The 25146-nt window shown below is 41.1% G+C and overlaps 1 protein-coding gene across 1 annotated transcript in view; it reads right to left on the bottom strand.

Moving 5' to 3' along the window:
- ADAMTS12 (ADAM metallopeptidase with thrombospondin type 1 motif 12) overlaps positions 1 to 25146 on the bottom strand; it is a 405596-nt gene that overhangs the window by 33987 nt on the left and 346463 nt on the right. Inside the window, 2 exon segments of the mRNA XM_082453678.1 lie at positions 1961 to 2104; positions 11150 to 11326. Of these exon segments, the coding sequence (XP_082309804.1) occupies positions 1961 to 2104; positions 11150 to 11326 (321 nt within the window).

Here is a 25146-nt window from a genome sequence, read left to right as displayed (position 1 = left end):
ACTATGGGTTCTGTCTAAGGGAATGGTTGATGTCATTCTTCATTGTCTACTAGGCATTTTTTAAGCTATAAAAATAGTAAAATATGTATTTTTTATTTGCTGTAGGCTAATTGATTAATGTACAATATTCCTTTAGCAATAACGAGTCATCTTGTTCTTCCTGGACTTGAGTGGGAAGAGACCAATACAACCTTGAGTTGGATGCACCAGCAGGAGCCTTTTTTAAGAGTACATGCCACGGGACTTTCCTGGTGGTGCAGTGGTTAAGAATCCGCTTGCCAATGCAGGGGACAGGGGTTTGAGCCCTGGTCCGGGAAGATCTCACATGCTGCGGAGCAATTAAGCCCGTGTGCCACAACTACTGAGCCTGCGCTCTAGAGCCCGTGAGCCACAACTGCTGAGCCTGAGTGCCACAACTACTGAAGCCTGTGCACCTAGAGCCTGTGCTCCACAACAAGAGAAGCCACCACAATGAGAAGCCCGCACACCACAATGAAGAATAGCCCCCGCTAGCCGCAACTAGAGAAAGCCCGCGCGCAGCAATGAAGACCCAACGCAGCCAAAAAAAAAAAGTACAGGCCAGCATTCAAATTGATCATGGCTATGCAGGTATAACTACACAACTATAACAATGACAACTGTTAAGAACATAGCAACCTAAAAATATCTTGGGACATTATGTTTGGTAAAATACTGCATTAGCCTCTGTTATCATTATAACCATCAAAATATACTTAACACAAGAACAAGTTACTTTAAAAAATATTAATAGTTGAGGGGTTAGTGTATCAGATCCTCTTGGCTCACCTGTCTCCCAGCTGTTGGCCTTTGATGGGCCCCAGCTGAGGTGGCAACCAGCTGCATGGAAGAACAACTCCTTGGCCTGAACCTCATGCATGCTCTTGCTGTGTGCCTCTTACCCTGACAATGGATTTTCTTGTTGCCAATGAGACATGAGACACAGTGGGACCTGCCCACACATAAATAACCCAGGACAATGGGGGATGCTACCCATCTAAGGGGAGAATTTTTACACAATCCTGGGAGATAGGAGCCGGTAGATAATCTCCTCTCTTCCTGCCTCTGGACAAACTGCTCCAAGAGACAGTAGTTCAAACAGCTTTTAAAAGATCTTCTTTTGAGAGCAGGCAATCAGTTGCTCTTGACACCAAGCAGTGGTCAGTTAGGAAAAATGGTCAGCCTGGTAATGCACCACCTCATACTTGATTCTCCTCCTTCCCTGCCTCCTTCCTCTTTTCTATCACTCCTGCTTCCCTGACATTGTATTTCCTTATAAAGTATTAGATTTTGCCTCAGCTTTATTTTCTAGAGAACCTAGGATACAATAAGTCAGAGTGATGGAAGAATCTGTCTATGGAAGATTTTTTTTATTTTCAGTGTCACTGATAGTTTTATTTCTACAATAAACTTTGTAAGAATCATAAATCTTTCTCTCATTTACAATTTAACTATTTCATTTGTCCTTCCATCAAACATGCTGGCCATCTAGAAAATTGATAATCTGCAGGTTGACAAGAGACGTGGAATTCACTAAATCATGCTAAGCCTCAAGCTTCAGGGCACATGCAACTCCTATTTGCTCTGCAAAAGGCCAGAGGATCCAAGATGTTAGGACCCCAAATCACTTTTCCTTAGGCTTTGTGCCTCTGGGCTAGTTTTAGGTATTTGATCTTTTCTCTTTTGAAAGTATTTGATCTTTTTCTCTTCTGGACTCAGGACAGTTAACACTGACCACCATGTCAGCCATGGGTCAAGTTTTAGCAGACTTAGAGGTATTAGAGAGCAGAAAAGTAAAATACAGAACTGAAATATATAGAAACACACTTTAAATCAATGGATACATTAAACATTTACAGGGATTATATATGACTTTTAAAATCAAAAGAAAACAAATGCTATTTTAAAAAAATAAACGAAAGAGATTATAACTGACTCTTACCAGGTCCCAGTTCCCAGTGGCCCAGTGACAGCAAGGGTGCCCACTGCAGGGTGCAATGGATGTGGGCCTTTTCGTCCAGTCACACAGGCCTCCTGGACAAATCACTCCTCTCTTCTGAACTCCGCCTCCACATGACCTGGAACACTGGTCCACAACAGGGACAAAGTCAGGTAAAAATCACATGGTGTCATTTTCAGAGATAAAGGGTAGGGACGTGTCTTTTTTCACTGTATCTTCAGTGCCTGACACTGCACCTGGCAGATGTGAATATTCAGTAGATGCTGAATAAATGTTTACTTTATTTAGAAAAAATACTTGACAGTTCATCTCTAGTTCCACACCCTGTATGTCAACCCATTGCCCCCTAATTATTTAGTAAGAGGGTTCTTTTTTCCTTTTTCAGTTTGGAAATTAAAAAATGAATGTTTCAAGTAAGTCTGGAACAAGCATTTTTTTTTTTACTATGACATATTATTAAGTTACAAAGATATACATGTATATAGTGTAAAATATAACCTATCTTTAGGGCAGAAATTCCCATGATTACTGAATATTTCAGGTGGGGATTAAAAAATCAGTTTGGTAATCACTGGTTCAGCATTACTTGAGACAAGGCCTAGCTTATTGCAGTACATCACAAAGTTGGTAGCAACAATTAGGCCCAGCTGTATTAACTCCAAATCTAGGTAGCTTCGTCTAATCACCAAAACATGTTCCTAGTGTCTGTCTGAATTCACAATCATGTGTATTTAGATGTTTTTCATCAAAGTATGCTAGAATAAAGAATTTAGATTGCCAAAACAGCTATTATTAATTTTTAAATAAAGAACTCAAGAAAAGACAGAAAAACTCAATAGAATTATATTTTCTTTAAATGCTTTTACTATTATTTTTGCTGTGTACACTGTTATTAAGAATATTAGTATCTCTATTGGAATCTGGAACATTTGCACCAGGTTCCTTACAATGACCACTCTGTCATTTCAAATGACAAAGGTGAAACAAGCCCCAGGACTCAGCCCTTCCACCAGCAGGTGAGCTCCAGACCCGGATCCCACAGGGCCCACTGCCACCTGCACTGGAACCTTGCCCCACCCACCAGTGGGCCAACAATAGCTCCAAGATCCCCAGGCCAGGCAGCTAGCCATGTTATGAGCTGGCCCTTCCCATCAGCATGCCAGCAGCCACCAGATGAGGCAGGGCCTAGGAATCAACCAGATCAGGAAAAACCCTACCTACCAGAGCTCCTACAGTAGTCGGTCCCACCACAATAGAAGGGCCCATGCAGCCCACATAGGGGGCACCCCTAGAGCACACAGCTCTAGTGACCAGAGGTGAGTGTGCTGCTGCCCCACTGGACATATCGTACATAAGGCCACTTCTGTAAGACCGGGAAATGTAGCCAACCTACCTAAGAGATAGAAATACACACAGAGAATTAGGCAAAATTAGGAGTCAGAGGGATATGTTCCAAATGAAGGAACAAAACAAAATCTCAGAAAAAGAACTAAATGAAGTGGAGGTAAGCAATCTACCTCGTAAAGAGTTCAAGGTAAAGATCATAAAAATGCTCAGCAAACTCAGGAGAAGAATAAATGAATAAGGTGAGAATTTCAACAGTTAGAAAATATAAAGAAGGACCAGACAGAGATAAAGAATACAATAACTGAGATATAAAGTACATTAGAAAGAATCAACAGTAGACTAGATGATACAGAGGAACATATCAGTGAACTGGAAGAGTAGTGGAAATCACCCAAGCTGAACAGAAAAAAGAAAGAATTTTTAAAAATGAGGATAGTTTAAGAGACCTCTGAGAAATGCAAATCAAAACTACAATGAGGTATCAACTCACACCAGCCAGAATGGCCATCATCAAAAAATCTACAAACAGTAAATGCTTGAGAGGATGTAGAGAAAAGGGAACTCTCTTGCACTGTTGGTGGGAATGTAAATTGATACAGCCACTATGGCGAACACTATGGAGGTTCCTTAAAAAACTAAAAATAGAACTACCATACAACCCAGCAATCCCACTACTGGGCATATACCCTGAGAAAAACGTAATTCAAAAAGAGTCATGTACCACAATGTTCCTTGCAGCTCTCTTTACAATAGCCAGGATATGGAAGCAATCTAAGTGTCCATTGACAGATGAATGGATAAAGAAGATGTGGCACATATATACAATGGAATATTACTCAGCCATGAAAAGAAATAAAATTGAGTTATTTGTAGTGAGGTGGATGGACCTAGAGTCTGTCATACAGAGTGAAGTAAGTCAGAAAGAGAAAAACAAATACTGTATGCTAACACATATATATGGAATCTAAAAAAAAAAAAAAACGGTTCTAAAGAACCTAGGGGTAGGACAGGAATAAAGATGAAGATGTAGAGAATGGACTTGAGGACACGGGGAAGGAGAAGGGTAAGCTGGGACGATGTGAGAGAGTGGCATGGACTTATAAATACTACCAAGTGTAAAGTAGATAGCTAGTGGGAAGCAGCTGCATAGCACAGGGAGATCAGCTCGGTGCTTTGTGACCACCAAGAGGGGTGGGATAGGGAGGTTGGGAGGGAGATGCAAGAGGGAGGAGATATGGGGATATATGTATATGTATAGTTGATTCAATGTGTTATACAGCAGAAACTAACACACCATTGTAAAGCAATTATACTCCAATAAAGATCTTAAATAAAAAAAAAAAGAAAGAAAATTACAGACCAATATCAGTGTTCAACATAGATGCAAAAATTCCCAACAAAATATTAGAAAAAAAAAATCTAACGATACATTAAAAGGATCATACACCATGATCAAGTGGGATTTATCCCAGGGATAAAAGGATTGTTTTTGATTCAAAATCAATCAATGTGATACACCACATTAACAAAATGAATAAAAATAATCATGATCACATCAATAGATGCAGAAAAAGCTTTTCACAAAATTCAACACCCATTTATAATAAAAACTCTCAACAAAGTGGGTACAGGGAACATACCTCAACATAATAAAGGCCGTATATGACAAACCTATAGTGAACATCATACTCAACAGTAAAAAGCTGTAACCGTTTCCCCTAAGATCAGGAATAAGACAAGGATGCCCACTCTTGTCACTTTTATTCAACATAGTATTGGAAGTCCTAGACACAACAATCAGACAAGAAAATAAGAGGAGTCCATATTGGAAAGGAAGAAGTAAAACTGTCACTGTTTGCAGATGACATGATACTATACATAGAAAATCCTAAAGATGCCACCAAAAAACTACTAGAGCTCATCAATGAATTTGATAAAGTTGCAGGATATAAAATAAATACAGAAATCTGTTGCATTTCTGTAACTAAAAATGAACTAGCAGGAAGAGAAATTAAGGAACAATCCAATTTACAACTATATCAAAAAGAATAAAATACCAAGGAATAAATCTAACCAAGGAGGTAAAAGACTTGTACTTGGAAAACTATAAGACACTGATGAAAGCAACTGAAGATGACACAAACAAATGGAAAGATACACCGTGCTCATGGGTTGGAAGAATTAATACAGTTAAAATGACTATACTACCTAAGGAAGTCTACAGATTCAGTGCAATCCCTATCAAAATACCAATGACATTTTTCACAGAACTAGAACAAATAATTCTTAAATTTGTATGGAAACACAAAAGACCTCGAATAGGCAAAGCAATCCTGAGAAAGAAGAAAGGTGGAGGTGTCACATGCCCTGATTTCCAACTATACTACAAGGCTATGGTAATCAAAACAGTATGGTACTGGCACAAAAACAGACACATAGTTCTATGTAGCAGGATAGAGAGCCCAGAAATAAAACCATACTTATATGGTCAACTAATCTATGACAAAGGTGGCAAGAATATACAATGGGGACTAGACAGCCTCTTCAATAAAAGGTGTTGGAAAAACTGGACTACTTTTTCACACCATATACAAAAATAAACTCAAAATGGATTAAAGACTTAAATGTAATACCTGAAACTATAAAACTTCTTGAAGAAAACATAGGCTATACATACACTCTTTGACATTGGTTTTAGTAACATTATATATATATATATTTTGGATCTGTCTCTTCAGGCAACAGAAAAAAAAGCAAAAATAAACAAATGGGACTACATCAAACTAAAAAGCTTTTGCACAGTGAAGAAAAATATCAACAAAATGGGAAGGGTGCCTACTGAATGGGAGAAGCTATTTGCAAACAATATATTTGATAAGGGGTTAATATACAAAATATACAAAGAACTCATACAAGTCAACATCAAAAAACATAAAACCTGATTAAAAAATGGGCAGAGGACCCAAATGGAAATTTTTTCCTAAGAAGACATACAGATGGTAAACAGCAATGTGAAAAGATGCTCAGCATCAATAATCATCAGGAAAATGCAAATCAAAACCACAATGAGTTATCACCTCACAGCTGTCAGAATGGCTAGCATCAAAAAAGACAACAAATAACAAATCTTGGCCAGGATGTGGAGAAAAGGAACCCCTGTGCCCTGTTGGTGCGAATTTAAATTGGGGTAGTCATTTTGGAAAACTGTATGGAGGTTCCTCCAAGAATTAAAAATAGAACTGCCATATGATCCAGCAATTTCACTCTTGGGTATTTACTGAAGAAAACAAACACCAATTCAAAGAGATATATGCACCTCAATGTTCACTGCAACATTATTTATAACAGAAGATATGGAAGCAATGTAAGTGTCCATTGATAGATGAATGGGTAAAGAAGACATGGTGTGTACGTGTACACACACACACACACACAATGGAATACTACTCAGCCATAAAAAATAAAATCTTGCCACCTAAGACAACATGGATGGATCTAGAAGTGAAATAAATCAGACAAAGAAAGACAAATACCGCATGATCTCACTTACATGTGGAATGTAAAAACAAAACAAACAGACAAAACAAAATGAAAACAGACACGCAGATACAGAGAACAAATTCTGGTGTTTGCCAGAAGGTAGAGGTGTGGGGTAGGGGGGAAAATAGGTGAAGGGGATTAAGAGGTACAAACCTCCTGATGTATAATAAATACGTCATGGGGATGTAATATACAACATAAGGAATATAATCAATAATATTGAAATAACTTCTTATGGGGACAGACGGTTACTAGAGCTGTGATGGTCATTTCATAACGTATGCAAATGTCAAAGCATCATATAGTACACCTGAAATTTATGTATTATTGTATGTCAACTATATTTAAGTTTAAAAAAGAGTCATCAAGACCTGAATTTAGGGTGGATTATTAAGAACAAATAAAATAAACGACCACCACTACAACAACAACAAAATTAAACCTTTCACACTGCCAAGATACATACCCTGCTAGTATCTTTGCTATGCTTGTTATGGGCTAAACTGTGTTCCCTCCAAATTTGTATTTTGAAGTCCTAACCCCCCAGTACCTCAGAATGTGATGTATTTGGAGGAAGAGTCTTTAAACAGGTAATGAAGGTAAAATTATGTCATTAGGGAGGGCCCTAACCCATTATGACTGGTGTACTTATAGGAAGAGGAGATTAGGACACAGACACACATGGAGGGAAAACGACAAAAGACAAAGGAAAAGACAGCCATCTACAAACCAAGGAGAGAGGCCTCTGAAGAAACCAATCCTGCCAACACCTTGATCTCAGACTTTTGGCCTCTAGAACTGTGAGAAAAAAATATTTTTGTTGTTTAAGCCAAAAGGCAATAACAGAAACAAAAACAGTGGTGAAACAAGACTTAAAGAAAGGAGACTGATAAAGGAAATTCTGGGGATAAGAGGAGGGGAAAAAAATCAGAAGATGCTAAATAGTTCAGTATGTCAAACGGAAGGAATTCTGGTCTAGAAACCAAAATGTAAAGTGTAGATGTTTTTATTCTGATTAGTTCTGACAGCCCTAATGGAGAGCACACTTCTACAATGCAATTTTGTTCATCTCCTATTAAAACAGGATTCAGCCTTCCTTCCCCACTACATAAAGCTTTAGAATTAAATTTGTCCATCTTTGGAATAGTGATGTTGATAGGTTTTCTAAGGGTCTGATGAACTGGCTGTAATGCTCACAAAATAAACTCGAGATGACAGGTTGGATTCCTGAAGGGATATAATTCTAAAACATGTCAAGTTTTTGCTCACTAGAATAATTTTCTAAGTTGTATTGTCTCATTTTCCTGAGGTTTCTAGGAGGAAAGTAAAAAATTCACCAAGAATCTTTGAAGAATGCTTTTGAGTACTTGAAAAGTACTTTGAAAGATCTTAGTACTTTGAAAAATCTTAATTATGACATGGTAACAACAACAAAACAATTATGATTGCCAATATCATGCCTATCACGACAGGCACTACATGTGTGATGGTAACCATAGAAAACAGGGAAATTATATACAATTAACATTTTCTGCTCAATAAAAGAACTAATCTATTGCTTTCACAGTATTCCAACATGGATCTTTTCCCACTTATTCACTGTTTTTAACCCTATATGAGGAGGGAAGGAGAGGAATTCCACACTTGGAATCCTGTTGCATACCTACATTTGTGCATATAGATCCAGGGCCACCTGGCCAAGTAACCTCCAGGAAAGGGGAGATAAAGAAGGTATAAACTAGTGGTTCTTAAAGTGCGGTCCCCAAAGCAGCAACTTCAGCATCTCTTGGTACTTCTTAGAAATGCGAAACTTCAGGCCCTACCCCAGATCTCTGAACTGGACACTGTGGGCGTGGGGTCCAGACATCTGTGTGCTGACAAACCCTCCAGGTGATGCTGAAACATGCTAAAGTTTGCTAAAGCTTGAGAACCAGTGGAGACATTTCTACAGTTGAAATGCATCTTCCATTGCAAGTAGTCTGGGCTGGCTGACATTCACTGCAAGGCCCCAGAACGTTCCCACAAAGGCATCTGTTAGATAGTATGTACAGACAGAGCAGCATCATGATGGCTCAGGGAAAGCACCCAAAGGTGCCCAGTCCCTAAATAGTCCCTCAACATTCCCAGGGAAATGTTCAACCAACTTCAGCATTTTCTGTCTTTACTGCTCCTTCAGAGGGAAGTCTTCCAACTTTGTGGTTTGCTCAGAACAGAGCAATTTAGAAAGGAGGGTGTTGGGAGGCCTTCAGGAAACAGGCTCATGATTGGGCTCCCAGAAGCTACTGAGGAAGCATATAGAATACATCTTTTTCACAACCAGAGAGCATATATGATTGCTCATCTTGGATAACTTGCAAATGCAATTTCTCTGACAAGGCAATCTAAGCGCCTCTGCAAATTCCAGGATTCTGGAAGCTGTCACCAGGCCCAGCAAACATGGAGGCCTAAGTTCAGAGCATGGGAGTAGCAGGTACTTTATGTCCCCCAGAGCTGGACAGGGAACGAAGTGGAAGAGGGGACAGTGGTGGTTTTTGCCCCAGAAAACACCGGGTATTGACCCAGGGCCTCAGGAATCAACATGGCTGCTTGACCCAGCGGACAGTAAGAAGCTTGAGGGGGCTCAGTCTTCCAGGACTGAACACTAATTCTGTATCCTACACTTGTGGTTCTCTATCTTCCCTTCCTTGGCATGTGGTAAGTTTCCCCCCAAATACTTATTGACTCACTCTTTCTCCTCAGTTCGCTCTTTGCTCCATGTCCACTGGACTAAATTCTACAGTAGAAAGAGTACAGGCATCAGAGTCAGCCTTAAGCTTGAATTTAATACTCCACCATTTATTTTCTAGTTGTGTGACCTCATGTACGCTTCTTAACCTCTGAGTCTCAATTTCTTCACCTATAAAATGGAATTAATAAGGCCTACCATCCAGGTTATTGAGATAATTAAAACAAGTATTGTAGGTAAAGTGTCCAGTGTATGGACACACTCAAAACATGCTGCATTCTTTCTTCCCTGCTTCTTTCCACCATGCATGGGTACAGTTGGGAGTTTTTGTGTTTTTTTTTTAGCTATTGAGGCCAATAGGCAAATGAAATCATTATATCTCACCAAGGAAGAGTAACTTGTTTTCATGTACTGAAGTAGGACAAAGATGCAGCAGAGCCTCAGCCCTCACAAAACAGGACGCACACACACACACACCCCTCTTTTTATTCGTGTAAACGAGGATCTGGGCATTTAACTGAGAGGTGGAATTCTGAAATTAAATACTGTGTGTGGAAAGGATCTGACCATTGCCCCCAGCCCCACTGCAGAAGCCTAAGAGGGGCATGTGATGCTCTGTCCTAAGTGCCTCTCATCACAGTGGTACACGTACATCTCCCCAGAGGGACCCCAATTCCCCAGTATATCCATTGAGACTAGGTTGTAATAAACCATTGAGCAGTCACAGTTTAAAGCACACAACATAGCCTTCAAGTTGTTGGACCTGCCCAGCCTCCCCACCTGTCACCGAGCAGGACCCTATGGGGCTTTCCCAGAACAGCCTCGCCCCCTCACCCCATCATGTTCGCCACCTGCCTCTTGTCTATAGAAACACTTTAGCCTCCTAGGCCTTCCCCGATCTCCAAAGAGTAAATTTAATCATCGAGGTGAGAAAACTCAAAAAGGAGAACAGTCAAGCGAGACAAAATAATAACAGTTTAGCTATTAAACAAAGTCAAGGACCTTTAGTTCCTCCTCAAGGACTACAGATAATATTCTGAGCCACATCTTTTGAGCTGTTTTGCAGAGACTGAAACACCCACCAGGTGGAAGAAGTTAACTGTATGGTGCCCACAAGCACGTAGACCTCAGACGGTTGGAACCAGAAGGTTCGTGATGCTGACGATGTTGACTCCCCATTACCGCACCACCAACCAATCGGAAGAATGTCCACAAGCTGATCACAACCTCCCTCCCTCACCCTGTCTTTAAAGACCTTTCCCTGAAAGCCTTCAACGAGTTCAGGCCTTTTAAGCACTAGCTGCCCTGGACTCCTTGCTTGGCGCCCTGCAATAAATGCTGCACTTTCCTTCACCACAACCTGGTGTCAGTAGATCGGCTTTACTGTGTATGGACAAGTGAGCCAAGTTTGGTTCAGTAACACACCCAGTGGAAGGTGGCTGAATGGAGGCCTGGCGCTGGCTTGATACACATGTGGTCTTCCCCAACATCTAGACTCACAAGGTAACACAGAGATTCATGGTTGCCAGGTTGTCCGGATGGGGTACTAGGCGCCGTACCTGGCTCCAAGGCTCCACCTGCCACTCCTCGCAGGGCTCCAGGTTACAGCTCATGCTCAGTGGAGGAGGAGGGCCAGCCAGGAACTGGCAGTGAAATGGCCTCAGGCTCCGGTGGTCCCGGCTGTCCACACACTGAATCTCCCGGATCTGGAAGCCCCCGCTGCAGTTTCTGGAGCACTGTATGGAGAGTGAGAGAAAAGGGGATAACTGAGTCCTTGGCATCAGACCGTCCACGCCCGGATTCCCAGGGATTTCACAAAGCATCACGAAGTTCCAGGCTTCCAGTCACGAAGAGGGGTTAGTAAACTGTCTCCCTCAGAAAGGGAGTCACTTGAGCAGCTCCACAAGAGGGGCCTCCCAATGTCAGAAAATGCAGGTGTGGAAGGGTGAGAACCGGGTGAAAAGTCCAGTTCTGTCACTCACTCATCGTGAGCCCTTGGGCGAGTTGCAGAAACGTTCTGAGCCTCAGCTGTCATATCTGTAAACTGGGATAGTAACCGTTACCTATGGGGCTGTCGCGAAGATTACAGCCGCGGGGGTGGGCTTGGGGTGAGGCTGGCGCAGCATCCTCAGTGGGCAGCCGTTCCCTAAGATGCCTGTGTTCATTCGAGGCAAACGGAACCGCTGTTGGGGGAGCTCTCTGCAAAGCTACAGCCAACTGTCCCTCAGAATCCTGCTGAAAACCCCTTTTCTCCCTGAGTCTGAACGCAGGATGAGTTACCTTGTTTCAAGGAAAGGGCCTCTATAAGGAAAATAAACTGAATAACTGCTCAGTGGTTTGATTCAGGGAGTGGGCCAACCCTATCCTTGCCCCTACTGCCAGGCTTCCCCCTACAGCACCATCGCCCACCATCCTTCCTTCTATAGCCTCCATCACCGAGTGATTTCTCAGCGCGTGCCTGCAGCAAACCCTTACAGAGGCCCCCCTCACGCCCCCTACCCTGTGCTCGTACCTTGTGCAGCGGCCCCTGCACCCTGCTCTCAGTAAAGGGCACTGTTCACCCGCAGGCTGCTGATTTCCTTAAGATCATGATAAACACGGCTGAGCCCAGGTCACCTAAAACCAGAGTCTATGTGGCCTATTCTGGAGGACTTCTTTGGTTCACTCTCTGACCTCTTGGGTTCTGGAAGCTTCTCCATCCCCCACCTAGTTAGATTTTACTTAATCATAACTTGAGCTTCCAAGACTTGGTCTACAGTCTGTGTAGAAAGCTAGTGCCATCAGTTTCCCTTCAGCTCATCTTGCCTGTGCATCCTAGTCTCTCAAGGCCAGTCCTGGCCTGTCCTGTCACTGCCCACACTCAGGTGGGGACCCGAAGTAGGTGGCATGGATCCTGACCCCTGTGCTCCTCAGCCCCTCTCCCCCAGATTCTGCGTGGATTAACAATATGTCCTGTGGTCCTTGTGTCCCGAGTCTTCCTTCCTCCACCCTTCGCATTACTTGCTACTGCCCTTCCTTTAAATTAGCGTAAATGTCACCTTCTCTGTGAGGCCTTCCTTGAATACCTTCTCCAAAGGATACCTATCCCACTTGTTATTTATCTCAGATCCTTCTTTGTTTCCATCAAAAGAACTTGAAATGTGAAACAACTTTTATTTATTCTGTCCATCCTTTCTATTAAACTATCACTGCCCTGAAGTTGGAAGCCTAACTGCCCTGGTCACCATTATGTCTTGAGCATCTAGCATGGGGCCAGGAGCAGCATAGATGTTCCCCACGGCTTGCTGAATGAATATATGAATTCTGAGAAAAGAGCAACTGGGGGCTCCCAGTGGACTAAAGAGATCTGTGGTCACTGTGGTCGCTATAAAGAGCATCCTTCTTCACCCTCTCAATCCTTCCACTGATGATCTCATTACAGTCTTGGCTGAGAAAATGCACCACCACAAAGGTGTGCCCATTGCTGTAAGGTATATGTTCATCTGGCCCCCTCTCTACATGGTAAAATATCATGCTCTCTTTCTGGCTATGGTGGAATAGTCATAACTGTAGGGCTGTAGATGGTGAAAGAAAATTCCTCAAAACCTTTCAGTAGAGGTATATCCCAAAATACTGATCCCCATTCTTCTGTCACCGGGCAGATGGCACAAGTCACCTGACATCAAACCTTGGGCTGTAACATAGAAGATGTGGGCCCATATGACAAGGGGGCAGATGGATGCTCTAATGCTTCCATAAATCAAGTGTGTTTAGCTTCTCAGAAATAAGCAACACTTGCCAGACAGCCCCCGCAAAAGCAAATTCAAAACTTCATTTGCCTGCCATGCTGTAAGAACACAGAGAACAAAGTAACTTCCAATTTAAAATCAGCCACAGAACAGGAGCTTCTGGGTTGGTGAACACATGGAGGTGCTGGGAGAGTGGTGCGCCTGAAGAAGGCATGGGAACTCTGCTCCCATTCCCCGTGTCTTGTCCTATGCATCCCTTTCATCTGGCTGTTCCTGAGTTATATAATTTTATGATCAACTGCGGATCTACCGTGTAGCTGACAGGGTCTTGGTGCTCTGGCCGGGTGTCAGGCCTGTGCCTCTGAGGTGGGAGAGCTGAGTTCAGGACATGGGTCCACCAGAGACCTCCCAGTTCCATGTAATATCAAACGGTGAAAGCTCTCCCAGAGATCTCCATCTCAACGCTAAGACCCAGCTCCACTCAACAACCAGCAAACTACAGTGCTGGACACCCTATGCCAAACAACTAGCAAGACAGGAACACAACCCTACCCATTAGCAGAGAGGCTGCCTAAGATCATAATAAGGTCACAGACACCCCAAAACACACCACCAGACATGGTCCTCCCCACCAGAAAGACAAGATCCAGGCTCATCCACCAGAACACAGGCACCAGTCCCCTCCACCAGGAAGCCTACAAAACCCACTGAACCAACCTTAGCCACTGGGGGCAGACACCAAAAACAATGGGAAGTATGAACCCACAGCCTGTGAAAAGGAGACCCCAAACACAGTAAGTTAAGCAAAATGAGAAGACAGAGAAACACACAGCAGATAAAGGAGCAACGTAAAAACTCACCAGACCAAAGAAAAGAAGAGGAAATAGGCAGTATACCTGAAAAGAATTCAGAATAATGATAGTAAAGATGATCCAAAATCTTGGAAATACAATGGAGAAAATACAAGAAATGTTTAACAAGGACCTAGAAGAACTAAAGAGCAAACAAACAATGATGAACAACACAATAAATGAAATTAAAAATTCTCTAGAAGGAATCAAGAGCAGAATAACTGAGGCAGAAGAACGGATAAGTGACCTGGAAGATAAAATAGTGGAAATAACTACTACAGAGCAGAATAAAGAAAAAAGAATGAAAAGAATTGAGGACAATCTCAGAGACATCAGGGACAGCATTAGATGCATGAACATTCGAATTATAGGGGTCCCAGAAGAAGAAGAGAAAAAGGAACTGAGAAAATATTTGAAGAGATTATGGCTGAAAACTTCCCTAATATGTGAAAGGAAATAGTCAATCAAGTCCAGGAAGCACAGAGAGTCCATACAGGATAAATCCAAGGAGAAACATGCCAAGACACATATTAATCAAACTATCAAAAATTAAATACAAAGAAAAAATATTAAAAGCAGCAAGGGAAAAACAACAAATAACATACAAGGGAATTCCCATAAGCTAACAGCCGATCTTTCAGCAGAAACTCTGCAAGCCAGAAGGGAGTGGCAGGACATATTTAAAGTGATGAAAGGGAAAAACCTACAACCAAGATTACTCTACCCAGCAAGGATCTCATTCAGATTTGATGGAAAAAATTAAAACCTTTACAGACAAGCAAAAGTTAAGAGAATTCAGCATCACCAAACCAGCTTTACAACAAATGCTAAAGGAACTTCTCTAGGCAGGAAACACAAGAGAAGGAACAGAACTACAATAACAAATCCAAAACAATTAAGAAAATGGTAACAGGAACATACATGTCAATAATTACCTTAAATGTAAATGGATTAAATGCTCCAACCAAAAGACACAGACTGGCTAAATGGATTCAAAAACAAGACTCGTATATATGCTGTCTACAAGAGACCCACTTCAGACCTAGGGACACATACAGACTGAAAGTGAGGGGATGGAAAAAGATATTCCATGCAAATGGAAATCAAAAGAAAGCTGAAGTAGCAATTCTCATTTCAGACAAAATAGACTTTAAAATAAAGACTATTACAAGGGACAAAGAAGGACACTACATAATGATCAAAGGATCAATCCAAGAAGAAGATATAATAATTGTAAATATTTATGCACCCAACATAGGAGTACCTCAATATATAAGGTAAAAAATGCTAAGAGCAATAAAAGGGGAAATCGAGAGTAACACAATCATAGTGGGGACTTTAACACCCCACTTTCACCAATGGACAGATCATCCAAAAGGAAAATACATAAGGAAACACAAGCTTTAAATGAGACATTAAACAAGATGGACTTAATTGATATTTATAGGACTTTCCATCCAAAAACAACCGAATACACTTTCTTCTCAAGTGCTCATGGAACATTCTCCAGGATAGATCATATCTTGGGTCACAAATAAAGCCTTGGTAAATTTAAGAAAATTGAAATCATATCAAGTATCTTTTCCGACTACAACGCTATGAGACTGGATATCAATTACAGGAAAAAATCTGTAAAAAACAAACGGAGGGGGGCTTCCCTGGTGGCGCAGTGGTTGAGAATCTGCCTGCCAATGCAGGGGACACGGGTTCGAGCCCTGGTCTGGGAGGATCCCACATGCCGCGGAGCGACTAGGCCCGTGAGCCACAATTACTGAGCCACAACTACTGAGCCTGCGCGTCTGGAGCCCGTGCTCCGCAACAAGAGAGGCCGCGATAGTGAGAGGCCTGCGCACCGCGATGAAGAGTGGCCCCCACTTGCCGCAGCTAGAGAAAGCCCTCGCACAGAAACGAAGACCCAACATAGCAATCAATCAGTCAATCAATAAATAAATCTTTAAAAAAAAAAAAAAAAAAACAAACGGAGGCTAAACAATACACTACTTAATAACCAAGAGATCACTGAAAAAACCAAAGAGGAAATCAAAAAATACCTAGAAACAGATAATGAAAACACGATGACCCAAAACCTATGGGATTCAGCAAAAGCAGTTCTAAGAGGGAAGTTTATAGCAATAGAATCCTACCTCAAGAAACAAGAACATCTCAAATAAACAATCTAACCTTACACCTAAAGCAATTAGAGAAAGAACAAAAAAACCCCCAAAGTTAGCAGAAGGAAAGAAATCATAAAGATCAGATCAGAAATAAATGAAAAAGAAATGAAGGAAACAATAGCAAAGATCAACAAAATTAAAAGCTGGTTCTTTGAGAAGAAAAACAAAATTGATAAACCATTAGCCAGACTCATCAGGAAAAAAAGGGAGAAGACTCAAATCAATAGAATTACAAATGAAAAAGGAGAAGTAACAACTGACACTGCAGAAATACAAAGGATCATGAGAGATTACTACAAGCAACTATGTGACAATAAAATGGACAACCTGGAAGAAATGGACAAATTCTTAGAAAAGCACAACCTTCCAAGACTGAGCCAGGAAGAAATAGAAAATACAAACAGACCAATCACAAGCACTGAAATTGAAACTGTGATTAAAAATCTTCCAACAAACAAAAGTCCAGGACCAGATGGCTTCCCAGGTGAATTCTATCAAACATTGAGAGAAGAGCTAACACCTATCCTTCTCAAACTCTTCCAAAATATGGCAGAGGGAGGAACACTCCCAAACTCATTCTACGAGGTCACCATCACCCTGATACCAAAACCAGACAAAGATGTCACAAAGAAAGAAAACTACAGGCCAATATCACTGATGAATACAGATGCAAAAATCCTCAACAAAATACTAGCAAACAGAATCCAACAGCACATTAAAAGGATCATACACCATGATCAAGTGCGGTTTATCCCAGGAATGCAAGGATTCTTCAATATATGCAAATCACTCAATGTGATAAACCATATTAACAAATTGGAGAAAAACCATATGATCATCTCATAGATGCAGAAAAAGCTTTTGACAAAATTCAACAGCCGTTTATGATTAAAAAAAACCCTCCAGAAAGTAGGCATCGAGGGAACTTACCTCAACATAATAAAGCCCTTATATGACAAAACCACAGCCAACATCATTCTCAATGGTGAAAAACTGAAACCATTTCCTCTAAAATCAGGAACAAGACAAGGATGTCCACTCTCACCACTATTATTCAACATAGTTTTGGAAGTTTTAGCCACAGCAATCAGAGAAGAAAAAGAAATAAATGGAATCCAAATCACAAAAGAAGAAGTAAAGCTGTCACTGTTTGCAGATGACATGATACTATACATAGAGAATCCTAAAGATGCTACCAGAAAACTACTAGAGCTAATCAATGAATTTGGTAAAGTAGCAGGATACAAAATTAATGCACAGAAATCTCTTGCATTCCTATACACTAATCATGAAATATCTGAAAGAGAAATTAAGGAAACACTCCCATTTACCATTGCAAAAAAAGAATAAAATACCTAGGAATATACCCACCTAAGGAGACAAAAGACCTGTATGCAGAAAACTATAAGACACTCATGAAAGAAATTAAAGATGATACAAACAGATGGAGAGATATACCATGTTCTTGGATTGGAAGAATCAACATTGTGAAATGACTCTACTACCCAAAGCAATCAACAGATTCAATGCATCCTTATCAAACGACCAATGGCATTTTTCACAGAACTAGAACAAAAAAATTCACAACTTGTATGGAAACCCAAAGACCCCGAAGAGCCAAAGCAATCTTGAGAAAGAAAAACGGAGCTGTAGGAATCAGGATCCCTGACTTCATACTATACTACAAAGCTACAGTAATCAAGACAGTATGGTACTGGCACAGAAACAGAAATATAGATCAATGGAACAGGATAGAAAGCCCAGAGATAAACCCACACACATATGGTTACCTTATTTTTGGTAAAGGAGGCAAGAATATAAAATGGAGAAAAGACAGTCTCTTCAATAAGTGGTGCCGGGAAAACTGGACAGCTACATGTAAAAGAATGAAATTAAAACACTCCCTAACACCATACACAAAAATAAACTCAAAATGGATTAAAGACCTAAATGTCAGGCCAGAAACTATAAAACTCTAAGAGGAAAACATAGGCAGAACACTCTATGACATAAATCACAGCAAGATCCTTTTTGACCCACCTCCTAGAGAAATGGATATAAAACCAAAAATAAACAAATGGGACCTAATGAAACTTAAAAGCTTTTGCACTGCAAAGGAAACCATAAACAAGACGAAAAGACAACCCTCAGAATGGGAGAAAACATTTGCAAATGAAGCAACTGACAAAGGATTAACCTCCAAAACTTACAAGCAGCTCATGCAACCCAATATCAAAAAAACAAACCTAATCCAAAAATGGGCAGAAGACCAAAATAGACATTTCTCCAAAGAAGATATACAGATTGCCAACAAACACATGAAAGAATACTCAACATCACTAACCATTAGAGAAATGCAAATCACAACTACAATGAGGTATCACCTCACACCAGTCAGAATGGCCATCATCAAAAAATCTACAAACAATAAATGTTGGAGAGGGTGTAGAGAAAAGGGAACCCTCTTGCACTGTTGGTGGGAATGTAAATTGATACAGCCACTATGGAGAACAGTATGGAGGTTCCTTAAAAAACTAAAAATAGAACTATCATACGACCCAGCAATCCCACTACTGGGCATATACCCTGAGAAAACCATAATTTAAAAAGAGTCATGGACCACAATGTTCATTGCAGCTCTATTTACAATAGCCAGGATATGGAAGCAACCTAAGTGTCCATCGACAGATGAATGGATAAAGAAGATGTGGCACATATATACAATGGACTATTACTCAGCCATAAAAAGAAACGAAATTGAGTTATTTATAGTGAGGTGGATGGACCTAGAGTCTGTCATACAGAGTGAAGTAAGTCAGAAAGAGAAAAACAAATACCGTATGCTAATACATATATATGGTTTATAAAAAAATAAAAGGGTTCTGAAGAACCTAGGGGCAGGACAGGAATAGACACAGATGTAGAGAATGGACTTGAGGACACAGGGAGGGGGAAGGGTAAGATGGAACAAAGTGAGAGAGTGGCATGGACTTATATACACTACCAAATGTAAAACAGCTAGTGGGAAGCAGCCGCACAGCACAGGGAGATCAGCTTGGTGCTTTGTGACCACCTAGAGGGGTGGGATAGGGAGGGTGGAAGGGAGACGCAAGAGGGAGGAGATATGGGGATATATGTGTATGTATAGTTGATTCACTTTGTTATAAAGCAGAAACTAACACACCTTTATAAAGCAATTATACTCCAATAAAGATGTTAAAAAATAAAATAAAATAAAATCAGCCACAGAACAAATGCGGAAGCATGCTAATAATTTCCACACAAAGCAGCCATTTGTCTGACAAACAGATTTCCAGGAAATAACCCATGGTTAAAACAAGAGGGCTCTTTATTAGGAAGAGGAATTCTCTAAGACTTAAGTATACAATGGGGTTTTGTTTTCTTATTTTTCATTTGTTGCTACTATCTGTTATTCCTAGATTTTTCAAATTTGCATTACCTTTTTGTCAAAGAGTACATTCACATTCAGTGGGAAATGAAATTTATTAATATGGTGAAGTAAATAATAAGGGAAGATACTCACTAAATCTGTGACTCTTTTGTTTCATTTTCAGAAGGGCCTCTGATTCAGTTAGCAGGAGTGAAGTGGCAGGATATTAAATCACTCCACTCCAGAAACTGTTTTGCCTTTGTTTGCTGAATGCCAATTATTATATTCATTTTCTTATTGCCCTAAAGGAGGGTTATTTGTATTCAAGTTTTCCTAACCTGGAGTCTGTGGACCAGACTGAGGACAGGAGCCAGACTGAGGAGAATAAAAAGATAGGCTAATGCCCAGTTGTGTCCAAACAGGCCTAACCATTTTCTGGTTCTCACACCAGTTTGTTTAACTGATGTGATCAGCAAACCAGATGGAGTTAGAAAGAAAATTCCTCTTAGCTTACAGGAGCCACTGGCAGAGAGAAAATGAAATCATAACCATTTCTTCCTTGTGTTGTTTCTGATTTATGGAGTCATCCTGATACACTTTCCACGTTAGACTGCTACCAAGTGTTCAGATGAGTATAATGAAGTTAACCAGCGTGGGATTGGGAGGTCAGCAGATTGCATTCAAGTATGACCCTGACACCAAGTGGCTACGTGACTTTACCTGTCTAAGCCTTCGTTTCTCCATCGGTATTAAAAGGAGCATAAGCTGGATGGTTAAATTCTCCCAGCATTCTAGAGTGATATGTGTCTGGGATCACTGGACTTGTATTCTGCTTTGATTTCAGAATACTTTCTTGCTCTCCAAGTACTAAACCAGGATATGGAAATAATTCTTTTCTGCTCCTTTCCTTATGTTAAACAGATTCATAAGACCCTTAAGATCAAATAATTCATTCCAAAAACTCTGTGTTGAACCGCACCAAAATTCATCTGTCCGTCTTCCCCCCACCCCATTCCCACTTCACCTCCTCCCTGTTATTGGGCACTTAACTATATTCCAGCTTCTGTATCCCAATCTAGCAGAAGGAAGAGGTCACGTAATGAGTAGAAGTCGTAAAGATTATATGTCATAAGTCATTCATGATCTAGTGAGGGAACAAATGAGGAGGTGGTCAATTTCACCTGAAGAAGCCAGGCAAGGCTTGAATAGAGGAGCCAAAGCTTGAGCTGAATCACGTGAGATGAGTAGATGCTCACTCAGCAGGCAAAATAGCGTGGGGGACATTCAAAGTGGGGGTAATGGCATATATGGGCGCAGTGCCATGAAGCAATAAGGCTTGTTCAGGAACATGTCCATCAGAATGCTAGAGTGGAGGGAAGGGGTGGACAAAGAGAGATGGGCAGGGGCCATGATGGAGGGCCTCACGGTCTGGACATCAGTCCTCAGCTAGAGTCGTCTTGGGTTCATGCTTTCTGTGGTCCTAAAGGTTTCCATTTGATTGCTGTTCTTTTCTCTACTTGGGGCTTCCTTCATCTAAAACACTTGGGGCTTCCAAGAGTGGGTGACAGTTTAGATGTACAACAAATTATATCAAGAGAAAATAAATGCAGTGATTTTGAGTGTATTATTCACCTTCCAGCTGGTCAGTTTTTGCTTTCTGGGCACAGAAGCTCCCCTATAACATGCAGTTCTGTTTTGACTTTTGCACATTGGGTTTTGATGTATGTTTCTGGGAACACGTTATGTATGAAAGTCAGGGACTGTATTTAGCAAGGTGGGGCTCTTTCCCTATTTTATTCATTTGTAAAAGTTCAGATCTAAAAAAAATGTAGCACTGAATATTATGAAACTCAAGGCCATAAGAAAAGGCTGCCACTTTTATTTTCCAAAAAATGCTACAGGTAATAAGGTCAGCTACTGCTAAAATAAAATTGCAACACTACCTAGGTGGGAAGACAGATCATTCCAAGAAAACGTAAAAATCTTTGATTCATTTCAGAAATAATCAAGATCTGTTAGACTTAACTACAAAAAGTTATTATCATTCTAAGAAAGATAATAAAGTTTACAAAACTGCAGGAGGTACAGGCAAGATGTTCAATCAGGAAGTGTGTGGGGCTGTGAGGATGCATAGCTTTGGTGTCAAACCCAGGTGAAGGTTTTTTCAAGTTCATCTTTATCACTTACTGCATTTCTTCCAGCACAAGAATCACTTTTTTTTCTTATGCAAATTTTAATGTTCTGAAATTGGCACGTGTCTTACAACTGATGTACATATTTATTGTGTAGTGTTTCCTTTCTTTCTGAAAAGCTGTCATTAAATTGATGACCCGTCCCCCAGTTGACGGTTTCTCAGAACTGAGAGTATTAGTACTAACTGACCATGTATTAGTGATTTAAACCCTCCAAGCCTTCACTTCCTCAGTGGGAATTATAAAGAAGGTTGTTTATTGGATAAAAATAAAATTGTTTACCTAAAATTCTCGTGCAGTGTCGGGCACTTGGTGATATTTGGCGAGTGCCAGGATGCAAGGTAGGTCAAGTCCTCCAAAGCTCATGGTTCACCTTGTCTGCTTAGTCCTGGGGAGTGGAGACCTGATGGATGGACAGGACTTACTCCACTGCCACCTTTCCACAACACCCCTGCCCCAAGTCCAGGAAGCCAGAAGTTAGCAAACACCTGAGAACTACTCCTAACCTTTACCCAGAGCTCAAAGTTTGCCCAACGCTTCATTTGAACAGTCTTTTACCATTTACAAAGTTGTTTCACACACACTCTTTTGATCTGTACAACTTTATGAGATTAGTAGACGCTGTAGGACCCACTTCATTTCTCAGAGGTGAGAAAACTAAAGCTCCTAAGAGGTTGGAAGAAAGGACCAGCATTCTATGCTGGTGACAAAGTGGAGCTGCCAACCCAGACGTGTCTGATCCCAGGCCCAGTGCTGCTTCCAGGATTCAATTCTGCAGAACTACGTTTTCTCAAGTACACCTCTGGGACAAACTTGAGGGCTATGACCTGGGATTTGTTTCAGACAGATCAATGCATGAAGAAGAAGCAAGCCATTCCAAAAAAAACAACTTCTAGACTTTTTAAAGGTAAAGATCTGAATGTACAGGCTCATTGTACTGCCACATGTATGAGAAAATGTCCATAGCAGTTGTATCAGGGCTCCATCATGGAGATGAGTGGTGCTGGAAACAGAAGCCAGTAAAACAGCTACAATTCAGACAGCACACACAGCAGTGGGGAGTTGCTGGTGAGTAACCCGGGGCCTCAGGTGTGATCCCTGCGGGTTCAGGTGAGGCTGCAGAATATTCTTAGTCTTACAAGATTAAAGTGCCTCTGGATCTGGGGTAGTGGTCAGTGGGATAATGCAGAAAGATTCATGATCAAATTAGAATTCTTCCCTCGGAGAAAGTATTTGTGAAAAGGTAGACCATCAAGTTGGCAGAATCTAAACCCTCTGGATATTTAAAGGCAAAACCAGGGGGTCTATTTTCCTACTCTAGGGTTTGGAGGTTGGCCACTGAATAAGTTTAAGAGTCCCGATAGAATAGTGAAACTAAGGAGGCCTTCAAATCTTTCCTAGTGTATGATTTGGACTTTAGACATCCATATGAACTGGTTAATAATGTGGTAGTCAAAAAGCTGTATCATTCAGTCACCAAAATTTAAGATAAAATTTAAATCAACATCCCTAGGAAAAATGGAAGTCATGTATTCAATGTCCCCAATGATAGAAAATACAGAAGTCAGGGCAATTGACTATCAGTAGTTAAACAGTGTCTTTGACATAAGGTTTATCTATTATCCTGAGAGAGGAGATATTTTCCTTACTGATAGGAATGGAGTAACTTTGAGGATTTGAGTTTAGATGGGGTGGTTACCACATTCTGGAAGAACTTGGTGATGTGTCAGAGACAGCTTCTACAAAACACCAGGAGTCTACAGGGGTTAATAAATACATCTACAAGCCTCCCAGCCATGAGAGAGAAGAGACCCAGAGACAGACTTGGAAGGTATGAGCTGGCAGAGCAGGGCTTTCTTTAGGGGGTCTGACCCCAGAGAAGAGCTACTGGATCTCCCACTCAGGCTTTTATATCAGCTAGAATTCCTAGAATTTTACAGTGGAGGGACCTTTTTAAAAGTGTGAGCTATTTCACACATCTGTCCTTTCTATGAGCCATGAAATTTCCAAGGAAAGGATTAGTCCCAGGGATGGGAAAGTGGAACTTTAGGACTTGGTCAACATTTGGCAAGGTCAGGGATAGAAATGTCGCTTGAGATTCTTCTGGATATGGAAAAGAACTTGTAGCCAGGCATTTAGTCCTTTTTTGATCTTGAGTTTGTTATGAGTTGGAAGAGAAAGAAAAAAGAACCAGAATTTGCTCCTGAAAGAAAAATGGTATGAAAACAGAAAAAAGGGAGGTTGGCAGGCATCAAAGAAATGAGTGGTGATTTTCTCAGGGAGTCGCACTACTTTCTCTCTCTTGCCAAAGACCAGAGCCTTTCTTTGGGAAAAGGGGCCTGATGCAGATAAATGACATTCCACACTCCTGTCTGTCAGAGAAGTCTGCCAGGAGAACCAGAGATGTCCAGTGGGACACCTCATGGTCCTGCTTGTCTGGGGACGGGAGCTTTCTACAAGATGAGGGCACTAACATCTAGAGGGGACGCCAGCCTCCCCAAACTTCTGGGTAGCTCTTCTCCCTTCTGTGTCAAGGCCATCAAGGGAAACTGGCTCCCCAGAGAGAAGACAGGAGCCTGCAGGGTGTCTTACAGATGGGTGTGCTTCACAAACAGAAGGTGTATGCATAGCTCATACCTCTCACCCCTGCTGCCAAGCGGCTCTTAACCCCACCTCTGACCAACGTCTCTACGACCTGGCTGCATCTGTATCCCCCAGGGGCTGGCTCAGCCCCATCAGGGTGACAAGCAGGTTGGGCCTGATTGGTGCCTACAAGAACCAAGCCTGACTAATCCTAAAACCTGATAAAGCCTTTCACGAGGGACTATGCAGGCAGCACAGAAAAATGAGTAACCACAGCTAGATTAGCAAGGACAGGAAAATCGCACTTCGAAAAGATCGATATAGGACATCATACATTTTTAAAGACCAAATGTGTCTTTATGTTTCAGCTTTCCTTTCATTTTGAGTCTGGCAGATTCAATGTTATACTTGTTTTGTGAGCAGCTGCTGAACGACGATTTAATTACACTTGTGCTAACGTATCATTATTAATTATAATGCTACATTTAAGCAATTTAGAAATAGTGTTGCATGCTGGACAAGCAATTAATTACACAAATTAAATTTTCTTTTTCTCTCAGTTTATCTGGTAAGGGAAGACGGGCAGATAAAAACATGTGGGCTACTGAAAACTCTGCTTGTTCTCAGGCTACTGTGT

The sequence above is a fragment of the Balaenoptera physalus genome, assembly GCF_965194825.1.
Source record: "Balaenoptera physalus genome assembly, chromosome: 3".
NCBI lineage: Eukaryota > Metazoa > Chordata > Mammalia > Artiodactyla > Balaenopteridae > Balaenoptera > Balaenoptera physalus.
Note: the sequence above shows the minus strand (reverse complement) of the source record. Positions and strands in the feature narration are given on the sequence as shown.